General features: G+C 35.3%; 1 protein-coding gene across 15 annotated transcripts in view; it reads right to left on the reverse strand.

Annotated features, from left to right (window-relative positions):
• Positions 1–20,786, reverse strand: part of LOC142344731 (potassium channel subfamily T member 1-like) — a 179,492-nt gene that overhangs the window by 42,270 nt on the left and 116,436 nt on the right. For 12 of the 15 annotated variants that reach the window (XM_075396617.1, XM_075396619.1, XM_075396615.1 and 9 more), the window contains 7 exons: positions 20,085–20,167; positions 16,523–16,718; positions 12,675–12,839; positions 11,838–12,038; positions 11,138–11,355; positions 7,159–7,191; positions 6,849–6,872 (listed from right to left, as the gene is read on the reverse strand). In XM_075396617.1, coding sequence (XP_075252732.1) covers positions 6,849–6,872; positions 7,159–7,191; positions 11,138–11,355; positions 11,838–12,038; positions 12,675–12,839; positions 16,523–16,718; positions 20,085–20,167 — 920 coding nt within the window. The remainder of the gene's footprint in view (positions 1–6,848; positions 6,873–7,158; positions 7,192–11,137; positions 11,356–11,837; positions 12,039–12,674; positions 12,840–16,522; positions 16,719–20,084; positions 20,168–20,786) is intronic. The other 3 variants (XM_075396614.1, XM_075396611.1, XM_075396613.1) reach the window with 2 other exon arrangements.

Here is a 20,786-nt window from a genome sequence, read left to right on the forward strand (position 1 = left end):
TGACTGAACCGCAGGAATTCGTTGTCAGTTCGGCTGACTGCAACCACAGAACGTAATCATATCTCGCGTCCAGTTTTCTCGGCACTGGAGGAATGCATTCCACTGACTTTTGCGCAAAATTTAGCCCAATAAAAATTGCGGTATGCAGCAGACCGTTCATCAAGAAACTGATTATCCCAATTTTTATTTATGTTTGCCAGTTTATCATGCCAGCGCACTTCCGATCAGAAATTGGTTTTAGTTGCTGTATTGTTTTGATGATTGGTTGCGCATTTTTTTTTTCACTTCATGCTCTTTCTCTGGCAAATGGATTTTTTCAACATTTAAAAACAAAAATTGGAGACAAAATATTCCTTTGCTGGCTTTGAGTTATCGAAGTTCACCACATTTTGTACTGGTAAATAAATAAATAAATGGTCGATAGCTGTTGGAAATTTATTGTCAATCATCATTGAAGGCATCTCAGCCCAAGATTTTGCGTCACTATTACTGAACGACACTTGGACCTTCAGTCTATTCACCACATTTCAGAGAAAGGATACTCTACTAGAATAATTATGCTGTTCAACGGGTTTGAATCGCTGTAGTTTCTCTTGGTAAGCTGGTTGTTAGATGAAACTGCTAGTATTAGCCTCCGGCTGTGTCTAATATTGCTTGCAATCGGTTGCACTGTTAAGTACTTAAAATGTACATAGCAGTATGGGAAAGCCGTTTTAGAATCGTAATAGGTCAACAATGTCGCAAGGCAACTGAATTTTTTCAGCATGGGAAAAGCTTGGAGTGGGGGCGCGTCATTTAAGAGCGCTATCTTTGCCTTTTCTTCAGCGATACCAATATTCTTAGTTTGCCTGAGCAAAGCTAGGTTATCATCCAAAAGATTAGTGGCATAGGCAATAGATTGGCCTCATCATAAATTTCTAGAACTGTTTCTCTAGATACCGAATTAGTTAGCCATGACATTGAGAAGTATTTTAGATGCGTAATAGGCCAAAATTTTGTAAATTCGGATTGCTAAACTCAATATTTGATCGTGACTTTTTAAAGATCGCTGAAGTGAGACAAGAACAATTTCGGAATGCCATCGTGGTACGAGCAAAATTGAAAAAAAAAAATTCGTTTGTCATTGTCATTAACAACGTTGATCAGAATAAAAAACTGCGGTTCCTAAATTTTGATGTCTATTTGAAGCTTAAGGAACCAAGATAACATCTCACCAAACTGTAAACGTTCTTTTCCCTGAAATTGCAGAGGTTTTAGGCAACTTGTGAGGCCTTCCCTTTTTTGATGATGTTGATGAATTCTGTCTCAATCTTTCGAGAGTTGATTTTTGTAATTCATGGATCGTTTAACAACTGCATTCAAGGATTTTAAGTTGTTTTTCCGACCACCTAGAAGTTTTGAACGGTGATGTCGTCAGCTCCTGAGAACCATCATGAACTTCACTGATTCTCGGAATGTTTCTTTGACTTTCTTTGTCACTGGGAAAACTCCAGCTCCGACTTTTTGAAGATGTGTCAAGTAACCGTAGGGCTTGGCGTACCGCGTGTTGAATTTTTTTGTGGAAACCGAAGATGAAGTATTTTTGTTTGGTCTGGTTTGATATAGCGTAAGAGTCTCAGAGGCTCCTCAAAATCAGTTTGTACTGCATGCGGCATTTGTTTGTAAAATTTTTGCGCTCTCGCCTGTTTTCTGAGACGCAGATATTGTCGTTGGCCGCTGGAACTGTGGAAAGACCAATGGAACTTCTTATTGGTTGTACAAAATAAAGATAATCTCCAGAAGGTGAAAAGCTAAATCTAATAAGTTGTGATGGGTCACGGCTCTGAGGGTGCGTGTGGTTCTGGACACTGCATTTGTATTTTTTTTCACTGCTCGATTTGCAAGGTTTTAATTAAAAATCAATGTTGTTGCATAACAATTGTTTGACGATAAGTAAAACTAAGTAATAATTATGTTGATTTCTCTTGTACTATGTTTGAAACTTTGTTATTTAAACGATGAATGCATTTTTCATGAAAGATTTAAGACAAAAAGTTTAAGTAAAGACTTAATAGAAGTTTTTCTTTAATCTCTATCGCCATGTCACATCTTTAGTTTTATGTTTGTCTGTTTTCCTTTTCTTTTTCTTTAGGTGCGGTTTTAGGGTAAAGCAGAATGTTGAAACAAGATTATTTCATTCTCGTTTTGAACTGTCTTTTATTTCCGACTACTATTCACTGTTCTCATTTTCCGCAACTTGCACTGCGCAGATGGGCTCTGCCCTATTACAATATCTTTCACATATCCAATATATGACACCGTACAAAAACTGCATAGAAAGTTGGTTAACAAATAATTCAACAATATTGTTGATGTAGCGGTTTTCTTGCAAAAAGTTGAACAGAACACGAGTGTTTGCTGATACAATATTGATGATTCGTTAAAGGGAAATCAGATTGACCAATGCATCAGTTTCATTTCATTCATTCTTCGAGAGCATTAGAAACAAGCTTTTCTAAAAGAAAATATTGAAAAAAGTCTCATTTTTCCACTACGAGCTTTTCAAAAATTTAGAAAATGTAGCAAACGATATTTGGAAAACTGTGCTCAAATAACGAAGATTTAGAATTACCTCTATTTTAGAGATTCGTATAATTAAACTTTATATAATTCAACTCCCAAAACTCTTGTCGCAAAACTCGTTTTTGCCATGAGATACACATAAAAGGGAACAAATTCGTTTTTAGATAGGGGAAAAATCTGGAAACCTCAAAAAGTACTCCAGCTTTAAAAATTAAATCATTTGATGAATCACACAAACAGGAATTAATTATTGAGCTCTTATCAAGTTTTCAACAGGTGAGAAGCAACTGGGACTCGTCCAAAAATCATCATTATCGTGATGTCTGATGTGATTGAAAATTTTTCGGCATGTTTTAGACAACTAAAAACTCAGTTAAAAAGTTTTTGTAACAAAGTTTTTCGGCTTGATTTGTTTATTGGCAGTTAAATGTTTGCATTTGTTTCCTAATAGAACCATTGAAAAAACAAGATCCCTAAACTTGACTCCTTAAACTTGACTTAAAAAACACTCAAGTTGTGCCAACTTGGAATTATGGACCGCAAGCTATTACTTTAAAACGAATAGAAATTTTGAATTTTTTTATGACAGTCAACAACAATAACTTGAAGCAATTAAAAAGTATTTTGCTCTCCTAAACTGTGGGTTTTCCTAATGAAGATAAAATTTGGTTGAATGGCTATGAAAATCGGTAACAATTTAATACTAATTATTTGAAAAGAAAAGAAATGCATCTGGAATGCTATAGTCTAAATTCAATTTATGAGAAAGTATGCCAGCTGGTGAACCAAGCCAATCCGTAGTAATTTGCTGAGTTAAAATGCCCTTGATGAAATTATTATTATAAGCTGATAAATAAAGATTCTGATTTCTAAAATGGATATTCTCCAAGATAATTTTGCAGCAATGTTCGTTTGAAAAGCAGAAACCTCATTTCTTCTAGGTTTAAGCGAAAACTTTAATTTCAGTAATGCCAGGCCTTTTAATATTTTCCTAACTAGTCTGAAAGCATTATTAAAAAAATATATGCTTTCTTCATCTTTAAGACAGTGTAAACCATTCTTTCACATTACAACTTATGACAGCAACTGAACATCGCGGAACACAGAATAGTTATTTTAAAATCTCCAAAACTTTCAGAAAATAAACTCACAGAAACGCCATTTGTTTTTTTCCGCAACACAAGTTATCAGCTTATCTAGTAACTTGTTACAAAAAGTGTTGAAACTAACTGTCATAACTGATGTGGAAAGTTTATTTTTTGACACGAAAGTGGACAAAGTTCAGAATGGTAGATCTAAAATTTTTATGAACCTTAAAAGCATTTTCTGCAAACAGCTTAAAGAATCAGCGAATATGTATTTTTTAACATGAAATGATAAACAAATTGAAATGAGCACTTTCTCCATCAGTTTTTCTATGCCTTTAGATGTAAATTTGTTTGTTGCTTGAGAAGTTTAGTTGTCATATTTTCTCTTAGTTGTATTTCGGGTTCTTTTGTTGTACTTTTATTGAACAATTTGTCTGTTTATGCGAGGAAAGAAACAAAAACTTGTTTTTGATATTTTTTAATCCCTTTTTTGCTTGTAAAGCTTTAGGAATCAGAACCTATTATCAATACCGAAGTTCACAGTTTGTTTTCCTCTCTAAATGATGTTATAAAAAATAGTCACAGCGACAGCAAGTGCATGAAAACCTAGTTTTTGTTTCTACTACGGATACAAAATGGTGTCAGGACAATTTACCCAATACCATTTTACCCAATGCCAATTTACCCAATGCCAATTTACCCAACCTGCCATTTTACCCAATGCCATTTTACCCAATGCCATTTTACCCAATGCCATATTACCCAAAGCCAAATTACAATAAGTATCCAATAATTTGTTTAATCTGAACAATTAGGTACCCGCCAAAAATTAACACGGTATTAAGTAACCAAGTGCACTTATTTTAAACATAATCATGCTATCCTTTAGGTACCAGTCAACAATTAACAAGAGATACGGTAATCGATTGTACTTAATTTAAACTGGACGCAAAACCACATAAACTAAAATGTATTAAGTAATCCTTTTTGAGGCATCATTCTGAACAAAATTTTGACAAAAATACACGCATAAAATGAGTTCAATTACTTGGGGTACGTCCCAGCGAGATAGATTGACTTTGATCATTGACGGCAATGATTTCCACAAGAAATTAGAAACAAAAACGACAACGCATTGGAAATGTTCAAAGTGGAACTCACACAAATGCAAAATGACTGCCATTACCGCCAACGAGCAACTGTTATCCACGAAAAATGAACACAACCATGAAATTATTCCCGGGCACGTTGAAGCGAAAAAGATTGTGGGCAAAATGAAGAAAACAGCCAGAACCGAGCAGAATCCAGTAAACAATATGATCATTGCAAGTAACCTTCAGCCAATTGCGTCAGATATTGCAACACAATTGTCCCTGCCGACACGATCAGCAATCAACCGGAGCCTCAATAGGCAAAAAGTAACAGAAGATAAAAAAGAGCCACCTATAATAGACAGACATTTCGATATTCCGGTGCAATTTCAAGAATTCTGTCTGTATGATACCGGTAAATTAGATAACGAGCGAATGTTAATTTTTGGAACCAGAGAAAATTTGCAATCACTGACAACCAACAATTCCTTATGGCTTTGCGATGGAACTTTTAAAATCACCCCTATCCAATTCTACCAGCTGTATACCGTACATATTCAGATTGGAGGTTTTTACCCACCGTGTATATATGCGTTGCTCAGTAACAAAAGGGAGAACTCATATAGAAAACTACTCGTTGGCCTGAGTGAGCTCACGGGGGGTGTTGCACCCCACAAAATTCTCTTGGATTTTGAAAAGGCAGCAATCAATATGTTTGCTGAACAGTATCCTACAAGCGAAATCAAAGGTTGTTATTTTCACCTTTGTCAGAGTTTCAATAGAAAGATTGCTTCCATTTCGTAGCTTCCATTGCCTTTTGTATGCTTTTTCACTTGTATTTGTCAAAATAATTTTTAAAAAAACGTATCTCTAAAACTAGAGGAGCTAGAGGGCTCATTTTTTGACAGTAAAGAAGATGGGTACCAGTTGTTTTCTCGTCCTTCTTCTCTGTTGACTAGCCCAATTTGCTTCCCTGATTTTTGCTAGTTTTTCCTATTTTCTCAACTTTTTTCCCAGTTTGCCTTTTTACTTTAAATTTCGCGCTTTCCGAGAAAATTTTTTCTTTGACGGGAATTGAACTACCGCGTATGCTGGCCAGACTGAGACTGAGTGAACAAGCCACTAAACCATCTGTGCTTGACACGTAATGTTAATTTTGTTTTAAATATTGCTTTGCACATATTTTAAAACACAAATGACCTAAAAGCCGCTCTGACAAAAAAGTGTTTTTGACCTAAAAGAGAATTTGACCTAAAAGCCGCCTTTTAGGACATTGAACTTTTTGCTGCAATTTAATCTGTTTCGCTTTTGTTAATGCATGCTTGACGTCATTTGCTTTAAACTCTGGCAGAGCCGTTTTATTTATGCGGTGTAATTAGCCTTACGCGCTTTGCTTTGAACTTGAAAAGAGCATTAATTACAGTCAGATCAAAGATATTGGGTAATTCTCAAAATTAGTTACTTTGGGATTAGGTAAGTTGGCATTGGGTAAAATGGCATTGGGTAAAATGGCATTGGGTAAAATGGAAGGTTGGGTAAAATGGCATTGGGTAAAATGGCATTGGGTAAAATGGAATTGGGTAAATTGTCATGTAACCATACATAATCTACATTGTTAATAATTTGAGATTGCTTCTTATAAAAATCTAATCAAAATTGACAGCAATTTGTGTGCGTTGTAAATTTGATTGAAAAATTATCCTTGTATAAAATGAAAAAAATGGGTGGATTCACATTTTACTATTTTCCTTTACAACAAGAACTCATCATACTAGAATGATAGCCAATTTAGCAGAATCCTCTTGGGAAAAATACAAACAATAATTTTTCAACACAAAAACAACATTGAGTGCATTAAAACTACTATTTTGTTTTTAGTATAACACAGGTCATATTTCTCTTATTTTAAAAAAAATCAGTAATTCTATTAAAGCTATATCACACTAAGTTATACTAAGTTAAGTTATATCTAAGTTAAGTTTCGCTATATCTAAGTTAAGTTTCGGCTATTAGAAACAAATTAGCGGGTTACAGATGTTTCTTTTTAATTCTATCTGTTAGTCGGGGTAGAGGTATTTTCAATTGAATTATGTGCAGGAGACTCTACCTAACTCTAGCCCAATGGTGATTTCTGGAAACAGTGTGAGAGAATGTACAAATTAGTTTGTACTGCCATTACCCAATCAGTGACATGCATCGCGTGTTGAGGAGATAATAACTAAAGCTGCAAGAGGTGGAGGAGGTATAAGTAATAAAACTAAAATTATAACCAAAGTGAAGGACACTAGTTATGCACTCAATTATTCCTTCTCTAAGTAATTGAATAATGATGAATTAGTTCATAGATTGCAATGAAGGATAGGAGCGACGGGGGAGGGTTAAGTAGTGGGAATGGGTGGTTAGTTTGAGATACTTACTCGTCCAATGAATAGCTTATCGTCCCAGATTTGCTGTGAAAACAAACAATTTCTTTTCTTATCTGCTTTGAACGGAGATGGCAGTTTACAATAGTCAGGCCAAAAAATATGCCTAATCTGTTGATATTTACAAAACTAAAGATAGTTGGCGAACGCAAGGGGAGCAATGGTTTCCCATGTCAACGTGTCCAGACCGACTAGACCTCTGATCAAACCATCTTAGAGCGCATACCTGTGCATGAGGCGCTCGAATTATATGGTCTGGAAAAGCGAGCGCACTTTAGCGTGGACAACAGGATCTTGTCTGATCAGAAGCGGATTCAAGCACACACTAGTCTGATCTGAAAGGAATTCGAGCGCTGTTTTTCGTTCATTATTATTTTTATTTTTATTTGAAAAACTGCACATTCTAGCACACTTGAGTATGATCAGAGGTGGAATTGAGAGCATACTCGTCTGCTCAGAGGAGGTTTCGAGTACATATTAGTCTAATCAGGAGTGACTTTCGACCGCACGATAGTCTGATCAGAGGAGGCTTTCGAGGGCACTTCGGGCGCACGCAGAGTTTCAAGCAACCAATGGTCTGATCGGAGGTCCTGGCGGTCTGAGTCGGTCTAAACAGAGGTCACTTACGACTGGGACGGTCTGATCAGAGACGATTTTGATCTGGACATCAACCAGTGTTGTGGTTTCTGTTCCCCGTTTTTATGTCATCTCTGAGACACTTAAACTATAATAAGAACTGCAAGGTATGAACCTTTTTGGGAGCAAAAATTTTCTTTTTTTCTTAACATTATTTTAAGTACAAAAAACAAGACTATGAAAAAAATAATAATAATTATACTCCAATTTTCAAGAGACAATTCCTCAGTTGAAAGCGTCAACTCGTTCGTTTATTAGCGTACGGAAACAAATTGAGCGGATCCTACTATTGCACAACTTACGAATCAGGGTGTCAAAAATTCATGAGAAGATATTTGGAAAAGATGTTTTGGTTACGAATTGAGGGCTATTTTTCTGATTCAAAGAACAAATCCCAATATTGACTGATACTGATTGCTTCCGTGAAAGCCGAACATTACTCGCATATATAATCAGAGCCAGAGTTCCGCCCAATTATAGAAAAAACTTGCTATCATTGAAAAGCTCTTTTGCTCCACTATTGATAGCTTTCAAAATAAAACAAAACAACAAATTTACGAAGAAAAAAGTAGCGAAATTTTTGATTTACTGCAAAAAATCATCCACTTTTAGACAAAAAATTACATACTGCCTCAATCAATTTTGCAAAATTGTCTGGCAAAATTTAACCGGATGTTTGTCGAAATTGTCAAATATTTTGAAAAAAAATTCCTGCAAATTTTGAAGGATTTTTTAAGATAACATTTTATCTAGTACACACGCAAGTTACCTGACCGTTGTTTCAACATGACAATGTTTTTTAATGGAAATTTCAAAATCTTGCAAAGCAGAAAATATGGAAAAATGGTGAGCTACGGAGTAAAAAAAACCCTTTAAAAAATTGTTTTGACCATCTACGCATCATAAAGGAAGGAGGCTGACGGAGATGCGTCTGCGCATAATGTTCGCACCCAACTCAACCACATTTTTAACTCACTTGTCTACCAAATGAGAGAAAATTGCAAACTTTCAGAATTTACTTTTGTATTCGAAACCAATTGGTGCATCCTATTACAAAGCTGGTTTAAGCTGAAAATAATAAACGAATTAAAAAATGCCTCAATAGGAAGCCCAGATAAGCACTAACCAATTGAAATGCATTGCAACGGAGATTATATTGGACATGTATTATTTGAGGTAAATTAAATAGGCGACAAAAAACGAAAGGGAGAATGTTGAAAAACAGGTTTACACCATCATATTCAAAGTCATTAGAACTATTAGTTATCAACTGAGATCATGAAATGGCTTCATTTATACCTAGAACCAAAACCATTGAGACATCCATAGCCAAGAAACTTTAACGCAACAAAAATACAAATCTATGTCATAGTCTATAGGCTATAAAATCATAATCTAATCAATAAAAACGTTTTAAGAAAATCAATTGCTACTTCTTTCATCGCCATCAATATGATAGGTGATTTTTCAGAAAAATTTCGTGGATGTCAAAATTGGAAAAGACAGCGAAAAAAGAACCTAGAAAATTGTATAACGTTCAAAATTAAATAAAAAGTAATGAAAACTCGTAAAATCAGGGCCAAAAATTTTTTTTCTTAAAATAGAAAGGAGAAATGAAGACCACAGTCTAAGGGAATAGAAGATAACTCTTCTAGACAATCAATTCACTGGGAAATCTCTTTTTTAGCCGGGTCTACGCTACAAGGTCGCAGAAATAAGATGAAGTGGCAAAACTCAAAAGTGTTCTTAAAACAATCAGTCATAACAACCATGAACATTAAACTAAAAATGTAAATAAAATGTGGAATATTTTTAAATGCTTAGGAAGTCAATTGGGCATGACGTAAGTGACACTAAACCCATATATTTCAAAATAACAACGAACAGAGGCAGAAAAAATTTTACAAACAATTTTACGCTGACAGATAATTGAAGCCCAAAATCCATAAGTAAATTGCTGCAATCATCCTTTACTTTCTGTGGATTATATTAGCAAGTGAAATTGATCTGTCAATAAATGTATTTCAGTTTTGAAGTTTTTTGGTCTGTAACTAACTTTAAAAAACAGAAATGGCAAAAATTGGCAAGATATTAAAATCCGATTAATTTTTTGAATTGTAATATTCCATATTTGGACCAACTTTTTCATGTTTTTACTGCTTGTTCGATGAAAAAAAGCTATTAAATATTGGAGCAATAGCTAATTTGACAAAAAAGTCAATATATAAAAAATGAAGTTTGATACTTCTCGAGTTATATTCTTGAAAAACTTTTGGGTGTCAACCGAAAGCATTGGATAGTTACTTTCATGTCCCGAAAGATAGTGAAGTAGACTTCTGATCGATTAGACTCTGCTGAATAAGGATTTGTCTTTGCTGTAAAAGAACAGCAAATGCTTAGAAAACTCAAGAATTCATTTAAGATTTACAAAACACGTTGTCGGAGCCATAAAAACTCTGAAGGTACAATATGCTTTTCATTGGGACAATTGAACATAAATGGGACCTCTCATCATTTGATCCTCTAATTGAAAACAAAATTGTCGGTAATTGTGATGGAAAAAAGTTTGAACTTTATTTTAAAATGGACAAACCCAGAATACAATCCGAATAATTTTTCACAGCAAAAATCAATGTGGGAGCAAAACTAGCCTTACTCTAGCGGCACGTCTGTTAGGAAAATATCGCTGTTCCGAATACTTTCCTAATCTTTATTTTGGCACAAGAAAAATTTAATGTATCAAAAATAAATGATGCATGCTTGATGAATATGGATTTAAATCAAAGGCCCCTAAGACGTTCGTTTTAGAACACTTTCTGAGTTACCAGAGGTGATAAATAGCCCTCATTCAATTGATTGTGCCTGCGGTTTTTACGTCAGCACTACAATTGAGTTGTGAGTCTTTCTTTGCTCTACATTATAATTTATCCAAACAGAAGTTGTGGTTTCTACGCAATTTTACACAGTTCTGATAAAGGTAATGATTTCTAAAACTTTGAAAAAATTTAGAACGAATAGTTTCTTATTAGAGAAAAAAGATTTTCAATTGAGGAAAAGAAATTTAAAAAAAACTCATTTCGCTAGGAACTTATAATTTTTCAGGTGAATTTTTAGGAAAACTAAAATGGTTACCTGTTGAGAATAATAACCGAGCAAAAGATTAAGTCGCTCAAAACTATCCAAAACGCCCATTATTTGAAATTAACTTCCAGAAGGCCCATTTTCAAACCGGTCGCCTCAACTGGCGTGGGGTGGAAGGTACTATAACTGGAGACACAAACTAACGGAGGGATAAAATAATTCGGTTGCTCTAGATGCAAACTCTTTTTCAACTAACCTTCCTTGAAGTGTGTGAACAAGTAGAGAGATGTATGTGGACATAGCTGGACAGACGCAGTTGCTAGCCAGCACGGCATATTTCAGCTCATCCTCGCATATGACGTAATTGGCACACATCACCAGCTGCTTGTGTTCTGGCTGCAGGATCTGCACGTAGAGTGGCACGTGGGAGGCGAAGTCTTTGATGGCCCACGTACGCAGAATTGTAGCCTCGTCCTAAGAGTGAGTTTTTAATTTAACATTGTTATATGCAAACTTGACGCATCTTGTGAAGATATTCAAAGTCGCCATATTCCTCGCAAAAAAAGTGATACATATAATGAAAATCTTAATTAGCCCATTTTTGTCAATAAATCAAGCCATAATGTCTTAAATTTTTCACATCTTGACGTTCGTAGCTTTTGACAGGCAAACCAAAAAGCATCCAACCCGTTCATGGTACAAGAGACCATTGATGCAGAAACTAAATTGTGCCAAAAACGATTCGAAGGATTTTCAACTACCACATTTAAAATCGACCACACGAGGGATCATTAATTATCACATATCAAATAGTGGGCTTTGGTGATAAAAATTTAATAATAACTATTTTCTTCTAATTCGCAATCTATGGTCATTCTTTTGTTACTGAACAAGAGCGGTTAGGGAAGGAACAAGAGTGGAAAAGGTGCACTAAACACAACAACGAGCATGCCAACCTCTCGTCTCCTGTCTTTGACGTTTCTGGATGAGAATATGAAGCAGCTCTCAGCATAGTGCACTTTTGCCCTCACCAGATCGGACACTCTGAGAGCACTGCCCTGGATGTAGATCACCCTCTGACTCCAAGAAGGGTTCTCCAACATCGCGTTGATCTTCCCGTCAAACTCCAGTGGACACAAGAGTACCACGTAATAGTTCTGAAGTAACAATGCAAAGTGTTTTTGCAACAATTAGACAAACTGATCTGCAGTTTTCAAATTAGGTTCCGGTCCCTATCAAGTCTTAGCGCTCCTTCACATGCAACATGCAACATGGCAAAGCCAAAAAAGACAAAAAATTACAAAGACAAAAATTACTTCTACAGAGGGTAAAAGACTCAATCAATACGCATCGGTGGCGTAAGAGGTAAGAGCTATGTCAGTTAAGCAAGGGGCGAACCAGATATCTTAAATTCTGTTAAATCTGATCCTTTAAATGATTTTCCTGCGATTCCTTTGCATTTGTACAAATCTATTTTCAGTTATCACAAGGCTACAATTAGAAGCCACTCAATTAAGAAACGACAAAACTTAAGCACAATTCGTCAAGGTAGTTGATGATAAATTGTGTCATCTACTTCAAGATCAACAAAAAATCACCTTTTCAAAAAATACAATAGAGTGATATGGAAAGATCTGAGGACAAGGAAGAGCAAACCATAATTGGTCATTTCCGGTCATTTTACCCGTTCATTCCTCTCTTTTCTTACTTTTTTCCACACCCATTCCCTTCAAACTTTGATTTTCTGACTTGTTTTTTGACAGTTCCTCGATGTGGTGAGTGCAATTGTGTACCTGCAGTTTTGGGTATGCGTAGAATTCGCTCATGAATTCGTTGAGAATGTCTTCAGTGATGTTGGAGGTACAGAGCACCACGTGTTTCTCCTTCTCTGCCCTCCTGTGACTGTAGTTTCCTCCCAACTTCTGCTTCTCTCCCCACGCAAACGACAGGGCCTCCAACTGCAACACGAAACCCAATTTTTAACCACTAACTTTCTATTCTTTTTTGACGGCTATTTGTCTGCGTATACTTGGACTCTAGTGGACAAATCGTATCAGTAAATCTAATTAAATATTTGATAATATCTAGCAAAGAGATTAAAAGAGAGATTGCTTCGCTTGTTCATCAAAAAGCATTTTTTAAACCTACAGATAATCCAAAATTTCAAACAAATGTAAACCCTAGACGAGCAGAGATGGTTATCTTACAAGATCTTGCAAGGTTCTTGCAAATATCGCTAATCTTGCAAGATGCAAGATCCGGATGCTTACCGTGCAAGAATCTTGCAAGATAGACGATCGAAAACTTTAAAGAAAAAAGAACAATTCTAAACCCCGATTAACTCAAAGACCATGTTCTCATATGAGTTAAGTCCATTGAAGGGAGCTCTCGGTTCAAAACAGAAACTTTAATATCATTTCTGCCTTCAAAAAAGTATTTGAAAAACTCATTTCCAAAAAAAACTGTTTATTGATGGTTGATTCTATACAAACAACGACGAATAGATTGGTAGGCACTGGAAAGGTCATACAAAAGCATCCAGTACGTTCCAGCTTATGATAAATGAACGGGGGCAACCACTAATATCATTTAAGCTCTACACGCAAGGGGAAGTTGATCAAAGTTCAAGTTTTTTTTAAATACCCAATTGACAAGAGAATAAAGAATAGCGCTGTTAATTTGTGATCGAAGATCATCCGTTTAATTCCCGAAAATTTTCAAATCATCATAACTGCAACAAAGATCTTTTTAAACTTCCACAAAGCGAAAGATACATGTGGAAAAATTAATGGTAGAAGCAAAGAATATCAATACAAAATCATAACATCAGTAAATTACATCTGCGAGATCTTTTTGAACCCCTCGCAACCTGAAGGAAGCCTGCGTATGTTTTCCGATGTTCTTAAAAGCAAAAATGACTAGTTTTTTTTTGATAAATCAAAATTTCCAACTGGATTATTGGCGGTAGTAAAAATATTTGAGGATAATTAAAGATCTCCAAAAATAGCATGTTGGAAGGGTTTTCTTGATGGACGAACTCAAATCATGCAATATTTCGACAATGCATTACAAAACTTACAAGGTATCAATTTTAGAGCAAATATTAACATGAGATCTAATGCTGTAAAACCTATTTTAATTAAAATTTATAATAGCAATTTCACATGATCTGAAAACAAAAAAAAATATATCCAATACATTTTAAGTTCTCGAAATTTGGAACATAATATTTTGAATGATACAAAAAATCCAAACGTGTGTAACCAAGAAAATTTGGTTTTGTAAAAAAGCCCGGTAATAAAAACACTATATTGTAAAATTTTATCAGCAATACCACAGATGCAGATAATTAGAGGAGCTCCGCCACTCTAGGGCCTGTGCTCGGAATGAAAAGGAGCAGGGACAAACTCAAAGAGTTAAAAAAAGTAAAGAAAAGTCTTAATATGCCAGTCCCTTATTTCACTCTAGCTGCAGATGTCGTGGCAGTTGATTTATTATTTCAGGTCAACCGACCAATCAGAGCGGCAAGATAAGAAAAAAAACAGAACAATTGAAGTTTCACCAGTCCTATTTAATTCATCGCAAGATTGGTAAAGAAGTTTTTGCAGGGTGTGAAAATAATTGCTCACGAAGTAAGACTCCGCTCTGCTCTGTGAAATTTCGGAGGGAGTCAAATACTATGGTGATTTTCAAAACAGAACTTATCTTCTAGAAGTTGCAACAGAGAAAATTTCTCTACTGTGCCATTACATACCAAAAATAGTCATAGTAAAAAAGATAAAAAAGATCCAAAAATTCAATTTGATTTGATACGTTTTAAAAACGGCCCGTAAAAAAACGACTGAGATTTCTCACATTGAAGATTAATTTTGAAAAAACTCTTAATCATTTTTTTTAATGTGAGGAATTACAAGAGGTATAAAGACTTATGAAACTAGCATGGGAGAAGTCACGTAGTGCAATGTGAGGAACTCCGATAAGAAAAAATTTTTCTAAAATCAGCGTGGGGGCGAAATTACGTACTTCAATGAGCGAAACTCCGATAAAAATAAAAGTTTCTAAAAGTAACAGGTTAGGAAATCACATAATTTAAGTGTAGTATTAGTGCTGTTTGAAATTAATGGATAATCAATCCAACAAATCGACCGCAAGCTTTAAAGCGTCATTAACATAGTATTTCTATTAGCACAGCCAAACAAGTTAACGCGCGCTTAGGCTAACAATATATTAACATCTGAGCATCTAAACTCTAATTAATAAACGAGCACAACCTTAGGTCTGCATTATCCAAGCCAATTTTAAACTAGAACAAGAACTATATTTACGCCGCGAAAACTTCTAATTTTTCAACTTCCCTGATCTTAAATTGGCATTTGCAACTCAGGGTAGCTACTAAGAGCTAGGCAAGTGGACCAGGAGGAAAGCAACATTGCGCCAAAAACTTTAAGTTTGCCTGGTTTTTTGTGCAGCACAAGGAGAAAAAATCAGGCTCCCACAGGATATTGAAAGAGGCTCAAAAACGCCAGCTTTTTAAGTAGTTTTTAAAAGAAAAAAACTGTAACAAGTTCTTTGATTGAGCAGAGTTAATTCTCTCGATTCTTCGACCGAAAGAAAATTTAGGAAACCGTCCTCTATGTACGTGTACGCGGTGTTCCACCCCATAACGGACCATAGTTTCACTGATAACATCGATGAGAGAAGCGGGATGAGGTTGACTATTGTTTCAAACCACGGCCGCAGACAACACGCTTTCCTTCTATTCTTATTTTTAAAGATTTCATCTCCTCTAGTTTAAACTAGAGAGCTAATTAAAGATATATCTACAATAAGACAAATGTACTTCAACTTATTATTTTTGCCTTCTTTGGCAACAATTTAAACAGGCAACTCTTGACGTTTTTCAACGCACTGTATAAAAGGACTTTTCTTACATTCCAAAGCAGCTCAACCCGATTCATCTGGTAATTAGTAAGCATGTACATTTATTTTCGTTCTTTTATTATTTAACACTTTTAGCCCCCCATCTTGAAGTTTAGACCTATAGCACAAACAGGTCTTAGGCATATATATTTGCCTTCAATTTGTTATATCTTTTGTCCAGTTACACCGGCTTACATGAAGAGATCCCGTACTGTGTGATCTGTATCAGCCAGACCTAATTTGAAGCAGTTGAAGCAGTTGTTAGCGTTTTGTCATCCCTTGCCCGTAATATGTTTGATGCCATTTAGTACATAAAATAAAGATTCAATATATCAGTTTTATAAAACGCGTTAAAAAATTGTATCATGCACTCTAAAGTAGTGGAATACGTGTTATAGCTTAAACTACTTATAAATACTTATCCTTATGTTTTTTGTACTTATGCCATGTTTTTTGATAATTGCGTTTTTGGTTTTGTGATTAGACAGTTTTGGCACTGATTTGAAATGACAACTGCTTCGCTTTTTTGTTTTTAAGAATTTAAGAGTAGTTTTTAGATTTAAAAAGATTTTTTGTAAAAAATAAGACGGTGGAGGGGGTTTAGAGCGCTGGTGTTTAGTTGGTCTACGGTTTACTATCGCAATTATTAAAGACGGGGAAATTGCGCAAAAACAGAAAAAGGTCAAAAGGTCACACAATTTAGTTTGAATGTTTTAAACACCTGAACAGGAATGAAGATCAATGCGAGTCCGATAGTGAAAATGACGAAGAGCTTCGAGATCCATCCAATAGGAGTGAGGTCTCCATAACCAACAGTGGAGAATGTCACAATTACGAACCAGAACGAGTTGAAGAAGTCGAAGTCGTCATCCTGGGATCTGTCTTGGATTCTCTCCAGGTAGTGGATGCCACACATGCTATAAATAACAAATGTTTACCAACAAATTATCCATTCGCAACTAGCAACAGACACCCATATCGCATACCTTCAAAAAGAGACGAACTACTGTTGCCTGATTCGGTAAAGTGTAAACTGAATTTCACATAACGATAGTAATGCTACCAATTTAATTGGCAATTCGCGTCTTCTTTTTCGGTCCCCCATTTTTCTTATAACCGCACCTCAAAATAATTTTATTGTTATATAACACATTAATAAGTGAAAATTACCACGTGCGCCTCACGGCGTAAAAGTTCAATTCCCACTAAAATGTAGTGGGAACAGAATAGATCCGTCAGTTCAAACATCCCGGAACAAGAATCTGACAAGAATTAAAGGCAATCGATTTTCGAAACTTGAAATACTTTCAGAACATTCTATCAGCAAAAAGAGATATGGCCAATAGACATGACTACCACAATTAGACCTGAGATACGCTCGCTAGTTGCGAACTGTTGGTTACAATTTTTTGTACAAAGGATGCTCAACCAGCAACATCTATTCCCTTAAATCGACCAATTTTATTTCGAAATTTATAAGTTTTCGAAATTTTTGACCAAATTTATAATAAAAATAATAATTTGTTTCTACGTAATCGCAGCGGAGCAGCATTAGGCTTCAGTAGCTTGTTCTCCGCTGTCCTTTTTCTCTGTTAGTCCCCACATCTCAGAATGTTCATTTAGTGAGCATGCATGCTCTTTTTTGGTGATTATGGCCACTTTTTTTGCGTGTGCGACTTTCAAGTGGTACCATTATTGCAGCCAACATTGTTCAAGCTATGGTCAACTTGAAGCTATGGTTCAGTAAGAGCTCATCCTTACACGGACAGCTTCACGGAGGCAAGGGATCGAACTTTCGATCAATGGTGTGTTAATCATACATCTTACCTCTCGGCTATCACGCTACCTCTCGGCTATCACGCCACATTTGTTCAGGTATATCGAATTAGCAAAAAATGTTGGTGCGACGGTAGGGGGGATAGTATAGTAGGCAAAAATTTAATTAGGTGAACGACATTTTCGAAGCTATTAGGAGAAAATCATGAATTAAATGTTTATGGAAACTATGCAAATAGCAACTAAAAATCTTAAAAGAGGTACTTCAAAATACACTCAATATTATAAAGGTATCAAATATCCCTCAGAGTTGTCTTTACATGCAAACGAGCTGTCGAAAGTACATGCAAAAGGTATCCTCGCCCTGGGCGATAGAGAATGCCTATCTTAGTTTGCAAGATCTTGCAACGTTCTTTTGCAAGATCTTAGAGATTCTGACAAAGTTCTGAAAAAAGATGGTTATGTGGTAAGATCGTGCAATATGAAAGGTTATCGTAAAAGATTCGAACAAGTTCGTTCCATTTGAGCTGAACCCTCAATGTTTATTTTTTCCATTCTTCATTTAATTCAATGATAATTTTGAGAAATGATTGCGCATCTTTGAGCGATGTTTTCGCATTAATTTCTTTAAACATTGATCAAACTCAAAATTTATAACCGCTACACAAAACTGTTCACGTTTACTTTTGGCTAAACGCCAAAATTTTAGCTTCCAATAGCGTAAACAAAACCAATATAGGTTATATGCTCTTCGTAATCACAAGATGCTAAATTATTTTTTTTAAAGAATGTGTTTTATAAAACTCAATCGGGAGAAAATTCTTACTTTTAAATTTAATGTGTATTTGTACAAGATGAACTTGTGCCCTGCAAATTTTTTTTGTAAGACAACTTTATAATTTTGAGGGATTCCCACAAGACAAATGCTTGTCCAATAAGATTCGTGTATGACGAATGATCATCTTGTAAGATTCTGACAGAATCCTATATGATCAACCCGATAAACATCCCTAATTCATTTTGTAGTTTTTAAGGTTTTGCATCTGTTCTACTCGACTCCGTGTTCATGATGACAATGAATTTGTGTTGAATGTATAAAATATTATCAATAGCTTTAATGTAAATAATTTAAAACTATTGCTTAAAAAAACTCAGGAGGAATTTGCGGGTTGGGGTTGAGCTATATTGTGAAAATACTCAAAATTTTAAATCTCCTGTCAGTTATTGATTTTTTCAGCTATTTTTCTACGAAGTCAATTGTTATAGTCACTTAATTACATTACCGAGTTGATATAGCAAAAACTCCTTTAATTATTTTAGTTGGTGTTCGTCTAAACTCTACCATTCTTAGTTCACAGTTCTTACCTACTGACTGCAAAAATTTCCTTCAACTTATCGAGTTGTCGCGTTATATCTTACGACCCGACGTAGCAATTTTTTTTTCACGAGCGTTCAGTGTACTATTTACCAGTTGAGCGCCTCGTTGATTAGACTCACATCACAAAAAGCTCGCTGAACACATTCCATTTTCTTCAAGCGTGCTTTACTCGCAAACCAGTAGTTTGATGAATAATAAAGTAATAACGCTTTGTAATTTTTTATGAAATCGCATTTAACTTGAACTGACACAAAATCTTTAGTAGCCAATTCTATATGGTAATTTTGCGCTGAGTATTTGGTAGAAAGTAATCTGCTTTAAGTATCTCCATATTGGTTGAAATTAGCTTGCATCCACTTTCATTTCTTCGCAGGAGATTAATCAATCAGTCATCAAAGGAGATAATACATTTATACTTATCAAAATCGAAATGGATTTAATTTTCTCTTCAAAATTCAAAGGCTCTGTTTGCTGTACGGTTTGCGGTCTCTCAACGCATTCACCGCTATTCTTACATAGTTCTCTTTGCAAAATTATCTACGATGAAGCTATTCGGTAAACTTAAGGGTCATTTTCTGTAAAATTTTTTGCAGCGGTCATTTGCGATTAATAGCGTTGATTTTTTCACCGCTCTCAACGCATTCGCCGCTATTCTTACTTCTTTTTTTGCGAAATTACTTTAGCCCTGGTTACATAATCCGTATTAGTTATTTTGAACGCGGCCTTTTGCGTGCGTTGAAATCAACATAAAAACTGTCAAAAGTCTGCAAAAACGGTAACTTATTCTTAAACAAATTATCAAGAACGATATACTCCTAAAAAAGCGAAAACGGCAGTATCCTAAGAGAACAATTAAAAACAATAATTTCCTAAATTTACCAATCAAAAACGATCGAAAACCAACAAAAATGATCTTTTCCTAAATTTACAGGTCAAAAACGCTCAAAACCGACCAAAAATGGTCCCTTCCGACAAAATTTTGACCGGTTTTGATCTGTCTGGTCAACAGGGGTGATGTGGTTTTGAAGCGCTGTTTGTTCGTCAAGCGACTATTTTTTTTTGTGCCAACCCACTGAAATAAACACATTGAATTCTTCAAACGAGGTTTTGGTAAGTGTTGAGTACTAACCAAGTAAAGGCGAGGCAAGTAATGAAAGTTGTCAATTTCATCAGCAACCTCTGCATCGAAGAGAAGGCTATTGGCTCCATGTACTAAATATAACAAAAAACATCACTCAGCTGTTATACCATTTGTAGCCACTTTTCAAAAATATAGCAAGCAGAATAAACAGTCTTAATTCTTTCGAAAGGAAAGTTAACAGATCAATTTGATACAAAATAACCAATAGTGTTATTTTATGAAAGTTAGAATGCCCATAACTTTGGGTTAAAATTAAACCCAAAATCTCACACTTCGATAAACTCTCACATGGATAGTTTAGGAAAAAAATATTCCCGGGTTGACCATTCTTGGGAGTTATATCCAAGTACCATATATGGTCCCACATAGGTGTAATAACCCAGCTCGTTGTATATCAAGCTATCAAAGTTTCTAATTCTGCAGAGCTTTGGTGCAACGGCAGCATGCCTGGCCGCAGTTCTGGAGATAGCAGGTTCGGGTCCTCTAAGCTCTAATTCTTTAGGAGTATATGGAGTTAGCTAATACCTCAGTTGTGTTGTTACACAGGCCATAAAAAGTTTTCTTATATGATCTTGCAATGCCCCTAGTATAGTCCAAGTGTATAAATGCACTGAATCAGTATATCCCAATGACAAAATGAATATGAGAAAATGCATTACTGAGTCATACAATATCAAGTTTTCATATAAG

Source organism: Convolutriloba macropyga, chromosome 8, assembly GCF_964194025.1.
Source record: "Convolutriloba macropyga chromosome 8, txConMacr16.3, whole genome shotgun sequence".
In the NCBI taxonomy this organism is placed as follows: domain Eukaryota; kingdom Metazoa; phylum Xenacoelomorpha; order Acoela; family Convolutidae; genus Convolutriloba; species Convolutriloba macropyga.